Raw genomic sequence first — 7,986 nt, 5'->3', positions numbered from 1 at the left:
CGCCCCCCTCCCTCTCCGCCACCAGCCCCCGGCCTCGTTGCTCATGCTGATTCCGGGGTTGAGCGAGGAGGAGGAGGAGGCGGCGCCAGGCTGCTCTCGTCCGCCCCACGTGGTCCGGCCCGCGCCAGCCAATGGCAGCGCGTGTTTCTGAAAGATCTCCATATATGGCGATGTTCTCGGCCGGCGAGGCGGGGGCCGGCGCCCCCTGGGTATAAAAGGGGCGGGGCTGGCGTTGGGACGGTCTCACTCAGCCGGCGGCAGCGGATCTAGCAGTAGCAGCTCCTTTCTTCCCGTTCTCTTGAAAGCGCCCGCCTCCTTACAGGTAGGTTTCAGCAGCCGTTTTTTCTGACAGAGGGGTGCTTCTCTCCCCCCACCCACCCCAAACCTTCTTTTGTTCTCTCTCCGCGCTTACGTGAGAGAAAGGTGTCGAGGTTCCTATATTTAATTTTCCTTAGGAGTTAAAAGCGCCTTAGAATTCATTCAGTTGGCGGCGGTTAAGGGGTTCTCTCGGTTCCTTTCTTCCCCCCAACCCCTTTTTTGTCCGGTCGTGCGTTAAGGCTCGACCAACTCCGCCTCCCCCCCCCATTTTGCGTCGGTTCCTTTGCAACGGTCCTGGTTGGCGCGCGACCTTCTCGTGCCCGTAACGGCTTTTTGAAAGGGGGAGGAGGGGCTGTTGGCTCGTGAAGGGCGCCGAGGGCGTGATTGGTCGGCCTGAAACTTTGACGTAATGGAGCGGGAAACGAGAATCTTTGTTTCTTGCTGCGCGCGGTGCCCCCCCCTTTTTCCGCATAGAAAATTTATTCTGGGCGTGGGGAGGTGAGGGAAGGTGGTTGAAGCTGAAAGGGGAAAGATGGGAGTGTCTGAAAAGGGCTTTTTAAAAAAACTTCGCCGGGGCTGATGGCAGGGGTGGGTGGGGCGTTGGTTGGGGTGGGGGCTGGTTCCTGCAAAAGGTACCCTCACTCTGGATGAGAAAGGCGGGTGGGTTCTCGAAGAGGGCGGGGTTAGGGCTGCGCAGGACGTTGTGAAGGGTGGAGCCCGCTGCGTCGTGTCTTTGGGGTGGCTCGGTTTGCCTCGGAATAGAGAGTGGGCTAGAGGGATATGGCTTTCTGCCCATGACTGCAACACTGGAATTTGCTTCTGAGTAGATGCGCAGAGGACGGCTGCCTGATGAATTTTGTGGCCTGGTTTGGCTCTGCTCCCGTTAAATGTTCAACAGAGGCTTCATGGGAGTAGTGTAGTTGACCAGAATGAGTTATTCTTTCTAGAAGATGGGCTGATGCCAGTGATGCATCCCTGAAGTTGATGGGATTAATGTGCATCCACTCTGCTCAAACTCCACTCCTTCTGTTTCTGACTTGGTATATTTCGTTTTGAAATGAACTAAGTTGTTAAAAGCCAAACTTTGGTTTCAGGAAAAACTATCCATAGTAGTGCTACATTCGGAGAGTGAGCATAGGTCTAGGGGGCATAAGAGGAAGAATTATAGGGCATTGTACATGTATGTAGTTAACTATTGAATATGCCCTGTTCAACTCTGTAAGCTTTACTTCTGAGTAGAAATGTGTAAGATGGTGGTGTTAATGTCGGGTTGTTACAGCTATGGGATGGATATTATATATGTGTGTGTGCACGCGCGCTGTAGACTTAAATAAGGAAAATGTAAAAATCTCTGGACCATGGTTAAAATATAGACAAGAAGGTGGGGTTTCTAGTCTGGATGGTAGGTTGGCAGAGCAGCCTCTAGTGGCCAAAATCTGTAGTGTTTGAAGGGCTTCCATTGATGATGCTAAAATGCAGCACTGTATGTTTCAATGTTGCTTAATAAATGCTTTCTTTTTGTGAAAAACAGATCTCCAAAATGGAAGAAGAAATTGCAGCGCTTGTCATTGACAATGGTTCCGGTATGTGCAAAGCAGGCTTTGCTGGAGATGATGCTCCTCGTGCTGTGTTCCCCTCAATTGTTGGGCGTCCACGCCACCAGGTAAACATCAAAGCAGGAGATCTATTTGTTTCGTGTTTAGCGTGAGATGCTTTATTTTTGTATTTGCTGATGATTGTTTATTTCTCTTACAGGGTGTCATGGTTGGTATGGGCCAGAAAGATAGCTATGTAGGTGATGAAGCTCAAAGCAAGAGAGGTATCTTGACCCTGAAGTACCCTATTGAACATGGCATTGTTACCAACTGGGATGATATGGAGAAAATATGGCATCACACTTTCTACAATGAGCTTCGTGTTGCACCAGAGGAACACCCTGTGTTGCTTACAGAAGCTCCTTTGAATCCCAAGGCCAACAGAGAGAAGATGACACAGGTACAGCATTGCTGCAGCTTTTACATCTTGCCACTTTTTTCCCATTTCACCACCACTTTTCTTTAAGTTACAATTTCTCTTCTCTCATTATTTTCAGGGTTCTGTACTCTCCTGGCATTTCCTTCCTTGAAGTCTCTCAGGTTTCTGTTGTATTTCTACCTGACTTTCTTTTGGTTTTCTCCCCTACATCCAATACCTTGCATGTCAGCATGTGTGTGTGCGTGACTATGAAAGTGTGGTCCCTTATTAAGACAATGTTCTTTTCTCTTTATTTAGATCATGTTTGAGACCTTCAACACTCCTGCCATGTATGTGGCTATCCAGGCTGTGCTGTCCCTGTATGCCTCTGGTCGTACCACTGGTATTGTAATGGACTCTGGAGATGGTGTCACACACACTGTGCCCATTTATGAGGGCTATGCCCTTCCTCATGCCATCCTGCGACTTGATTTGGCTGGCCGTGACCTCACAGACTACCTCATGAAGATTCTGACAGAGAGAGGCTACAGCTTCACCACCACAGCTGAAAGGGAAATTGTGCGTGACATAAAGGAGAAGTTATGCTATGTTGCCTTGGACTTCGAGCAGGAGATGGCCACAGCTGCTTCCTCTTCCTCTCTGGAGAAGAGCTATGAATTGCCTGATGGTCAAGTGATCACCATTGGAAACGAGAGGTTCAGGTGTCCAGAGGCCCTCTTCCAACCATCTTTCCTTGGTAAGCATTTAGTGGCAATGGTAACAAATTACATGTGCCATGCTCTAAATCGCAGGAAGTAAATCTGTATTAGTTGGATGCTCAGCATACTTAAGGAAATTATTTTTTTCTTTTAAGGTATGGAGTCATGCGGTATTCATGAGACCACTTTCAACTCTATCATGAAGTGTGATGTTGATATCCGAAAGGACCTGTATGCCAACACAGTATTGTCTGGTGGTACCACAATGTATCCTGGAATTGCAGACAGAATGCAGAAGGAGATCACAGCATTGGCGCCCAGCACAATGAAGATCAAGGTAAGGATGGCTTACATCACAACTTGGGTAGTGTAATAAAGCACTTTACTCTTAGGAAGATAGCTGATCCATAAATCTTTTTATTACAGGGCTGATATCAAGAATGCATGTATAGTCAGAGCTTTTCTAACTTTTAACATGTTTTCTTCCAGATCATTGCCCCTCCTGAGCGCAAATACTCTGTCTGGATTGGAGGATCCATCCTTGCATCCCTGTCTACCTTCCAGCAGATGTGGATCAGCAAGCAGGAGTATGACGAGTCTGGCCCATCCATTGTCCATCGTAAATGCTTCTAAATGGACTATTGACAGATGCGCAGCATTTGCTGCATGAGTTTTTCACCAGTATAAATTTGCCTGAGCAAATATATACACCTCATGCTAGCCTCATGAAACTGGAATAAGCCTTCTCTTCACAACATTGTCATTGGGAAGCCTGTCTCCAATAATCCTGTGAGGATGTCTACCTGTTGCTGATATGACCTGTACTCAAGTTAACTGTTCCCTTTGTACATAGCAGTATAACTACCCTATACACATCTGGCCCAGGACCTAGTACAGGAGGCATTCATACAATGCAGAGGTTTAACTTGTCTGTAACTACCTGGGACAGTGGTCTCAGTGTAACCAGCAATGTTACAATGGAGTTTTGAGGCTAGATCTGTACAGGGTAGCAAAAGATCAGACTTCCACTACACAAAGCGCTAAGAATTCCAGGTCACTATTGTTGAGGCTGGCAAGAGTTTGTGAAAAGGATGGCCATTTTTGTCTTGCCACTGTTACTAGCGGGGTTGGAAACATATCGCATCCAAGCCTTATGAACCTGTTTTATTCCTTGCCCACCTGTATCCCAACAAGACAACCCAGGGCAAACTTGCTCAACTTCAGTTGCTCCAATGTTTGCATTGACACCTGTAAATTTAATCATCAGGTTTAATTTATGTAAGATTTTTGTACGTTGCCTTAATGTTGTCATATGACAGTAGAAAACCAAAATTTGTAAGTCATCCTGAAGTTGAGAATTGTAATGCCCAACACATCATTGTGAAAGGAAAATAAAGCGCTGCAGTAAATGAAATGGGTTTAATGTTGTCTAATGGAAAGTTATTTAACACACAACTTAAACTGGCATTTGCTTTTGGATGCCTTTGTAGACCGGACAGTGAAAATTATAACCTAGCTCTGGCTTAATGTAGTCTCTGTTAAGACTGATCAGGTTGACCACAAGCTCTGTGATAAGTGATAAACTTAATATGCTGCCAAATAGCTTCCAGACATTGCTTTAATGAACATGACAATACTATAGTTATGTGGGATATTGATACAAATTTCTCTCTCCTCTTTGGCAATCACTCGTAGCCGAGTAAGATTGTCTTCCATAAACATGGTTTTAACAATTGGTCCATAAGTGCACTGGAGGCCAATTCTGGATCCACAAGTACTACCACAGTACTTCCATTGGTTTCCGGGTGGAAGTAACTGTGGATTTGCCAAGCGTGCCTTCCACCAATTTTATTGGTGTTAGCTGCCCTGAGCCTGGTTTTGACGGGAGGGCAGGGTATAAATAAAAATTATTGGCACGTTTCTCCCTTGCGTCCTGAGATGAGTGTCTTCAAAGCTGGTAAAGGCTGCTCTCCAATTGGAGTGCTCGCAGGCCAGTGTTTCCCAGTTGTCAGTGTTTATACTACATTTTTAAAGACTTTCCTTGAGACAGTCTTTAAAACTTTTGTTGACCATCAGCATTACGCTTTCCATTTTTAAGTTCGGAATAGAGTAGTTGCTTTTGAAGACTATCATCAGGCATCCACACAACATGACCAGTCCAACAAAGTTGATGTTGAAGAATCATTGCTTCAACACTGGTGATCTTTGCTTCTAGTACACTGATATTACTTCGCCTGTCTTCCCAAGTGATGTGTAAAAAATTTTCGGAGACTCCGTTGAAAGCAGTTGGAGATGGCGTTTATAAGTGGTCCATGTTTCACAAGCATACAAACGTATGCACTGTAGCAAATGCTAAATGAAATGGCATTAATTTAAATCCTTTAGTTTTCTTAATTCAGTGTTACTGAAATGGTTTAATTGGGCGGACAAGGTTAATGTGCAAGTAGATAACAACTTGCTGTTGTGATAACTTGCCTAAGTGTGCAAAAGATAAGTCACTTTAAAACAGAATTACAAGGTAGAATCACTTGGAAGCAATGAAAAAAATGCATCAAAGTTGCATTTTTGAGGTTATTCAAGAATGTACTTTGCTTCGCCTCATTTTGTAACTATGGGTTAGTTTGGCTTACATTTTTCTAAATTTAAACTGACAGTTAAAAGATGTTTATGCAGCACTTCAGAAGTGTTTGAGTAGGACTGGGATGTCCAGGATAACCTGTTGGAGTAGGATACTGTTGGTAGTGTTAAAGTTTTCAAAACTTGATTTCAGCTTGGCCAAAGGCTGTGTGAAATACCACAATGACAACTATAAATCTTGCCTCACTACCATCAATCACATTCTCTACCAAGGGGAGGCAAATTAAGTGTCCCATTTTCTTTTGTGTTATGTTTGTGTCTTAAAATATTTCACTAGGAATCTGTCCCTTTTAACAATCTTAATAGTCTAAACAAACATTTTATATCTATACATGTATATTGGGGTGGTACATAATGCAGTACCGGTAGGAGGCAATCACTAGATATGCTATGGGAGCGTTAATTGAGGAGGCAGCTATGAAATTCCCAGGGAGGTATGTTTTGAATTGCAGATGAATCTGCAGAATACCATAAAAAATGTGACCCAATATTTGGTTGGCTACACTAAATTTGTGTTTCAGGTTAAATTATTGTAGAAAGGGAAAAACTACAAAATGCTGCAGTATTACTAAGACTGCAAGACTTTAAATACTAAGAATTTATATTACTAAATCTATTTGAGATCTGGGAGCAAACAATGAAAAGGAGTACAGTAAGCTTGAAACTTGTGTGCATTAAACTTGTGTACATTCAGATTTACTTGTTTTGTAATTTAAAATAAAATTTGAAAGGGATGGCTATCCAAGAAAAGAGACTTTGGCAATCTCGCCCGCGGTTACTTCCAATATGTGATTGGCCTAGGCAGGATCCCTGGAATGTAAACTTGCAAGCTTTGTTTTCAGACAGAATGCTTAACTTGGGGATGTCCCGAGAGTCACCTTTAATCTGCACTATTCCTGGATAGTTGGGTGGAGTGGTGGTAAGAGCTGCTCATTTTGAGACACTAAATTGCACTAATATGTCTCTTGTCAAGAAGGGATGTTTGTTCCCATATAGCAGGAAAGCTAGTTCTGAGATGCCTACCACATGTTATCTGTAAGCAAGATACATTGGTTGAAAAGTTGACAACTGCCTGCTTGTGACTATCCAGAGCACTTGGTGCTAACTTCATATTCAAGAGCTAGTATATTGCAAGAATTGATAATTCCTGGTAGTCGTTAAGGAATATCTTGTTAATCAGTGCAATAGAAAAGACACTGCTCAAGGGAATGTAGCATCGTGCATAAATGTTTGTTTATATATAAATTAAGATACCTTTCCTTTGGAGGAAAGGATTACTGTGGGGTTTCCTGGTGGGAGTGGGGTTTCAGCCTCTAGTCTGCTAAAAATAGCTGCCGTATGTCTTTGGCAAAGCATGATAGGAAATGAAAATGAGGGAGGTACACAAGAATCCTTTTCAGAAAGGTAGCATGCACATTTGAAGTCATCTTTGTTACAAGAAGCAGGATATGCAAGATGCCAACCTTATCCTAGGGGAAGCTCTCCACTTGCCTATTTGCACATATTTGTGTTATTTTAAGGACATTTCCACCCCTGGCCTTTAATTCAGTATTCTTGACAGTGTTTTAGTTCAAGCTAGGATAGACAGCAAGGAACAAAAGGGAGGCATGAGGTATCTGAAGGAAGCAGGGTCTAAGGGAGTATGAATGGAGAAACCGGAGGAGCAAGGCCCCTTCTGTATAAATCATATTAAGGATCCAGCATGGAGTGGAAGAGGATTTGGAAGCCAGTAAATGAGACCTAAAGTTCAGAAATACTAGCCCCATGTATACAATTGTGTAAGCACTGTTCAAGCCCCTCTAGTTTCTGAATTTCTACCACAAAATTTCTAAGCACTTCTAATCCTGACCCTCACTAAAATGAAGGTTAGAAATACATTTTTTAAAAAAACAGCAGCAATCTGGCACATTATAGCCAATGGATGAAATTGCACAATGCAGAGCACTGCTAGTTCTCTGTAGGTTTCCATTTCACTAGCAATGGAATGGGGGAAATGAAGGCGGGGCTGAGTGTGAAGCCTATTCCTGTGGAACAAACAGTAGGCAGTGATCTAATGGATCTGGCCAAAAGCCCAGCTAGTCCAGTATATTGTTCTCACAGTGGCCAACCAGATGGGAAGGACCTGAATGAAATTGTACTCTTCTCACCTGTGATTCCTAGCAATTGTTGCGGGGGGGGGGGGGGAGTCCCTGCCCTGAAACAAAGAGGACTTTGCAAACCAGAAGCATTTCTTTGTGAGAGAAGGCTGTGAGCTGGTAATGAAACTTCTGGATTGAGTAGCTCAGAGGTACCCTTCACTCCTTTATTTCCAGGTACGCCTGCTTCACTAAAGCGATATGCAAAACACTAGTTCACAAGG

The 7,986-nt window shown here is 43.7% G+C and overlaps 1 protein-coding gene across 1 annotated transcript; it reads left to right on the top strand.

Moving 5' to 3' along the window:
• The first annotated feature begins 209 nt into the window (after window positions 1–209).
• Window positions 210–4,404, top strand: ACTG1 (actin gamma 1). Its single transcript, XM_035104113.2, has 6 exons — window positions 210–322; window positions 1,850–1,981; window positions 2,074–2,313; window positions 2,590–3,028; window positions 3,146–3,327; window positions 3,480–4,404. The coding sequence occupies exons 2-6, from the start codon at window positions 1,859–1,861 to the stop codon at window positions 3,621–3,623; spliced, it is 1,128 nt and encodes a 375-aa protein (XP_034960004.1). The 5' UTR covers window positions 210–322; window positions 1,850–1,858; the 3' UTR covers window positions 3,624–4,404.
• Window positions 4,405–7,986: the final 3,582 nt, after the last annotated feature.

This window comes from Zootoca vivipara, chromosome 2 (genome assembly GCF_963506605.1).
Source record: "Zootoca vivipara chromosome 2, rZooViv1.1, whole genome shotgun sequence".
NCBI lineage: Eukaryota > Metazoa > Chordata > Lepidosauria > Squamata > Lacertidae > Zootoca > Zootoca vivipara.
This window is presented reverse-complemented; position numbering and strand designations above follow the sequence as displayed.

What these genes read in the sequence shown, in the direction of transcription:
- ACTG1 (XM_035104113.2), top strand. Translation starts at nt 1,859, where the DNA reads ATGGAAGAAGAAATTGCAGCGCTTGTCATTGACAATGGTTCCGGTATG. An exon ending in ACAGAGAGAAGATGACACAG is followed by an intron (nt 2,314 to 2,589) that starts GTACAGCATTGC and finishes CTCTTTATTTAG; the next exon opens with ATCATGTTTGAGACCTTCAA. An exon ending in CCAGCACAATGAAGATCAAG is followed by an intron (nt 3,328 to 3,479) that starts GTAAGGATGGCT and finishes GTTTTCTTCCAG; the next exon opens with ATCATTGCCCCTCCTGAGCG.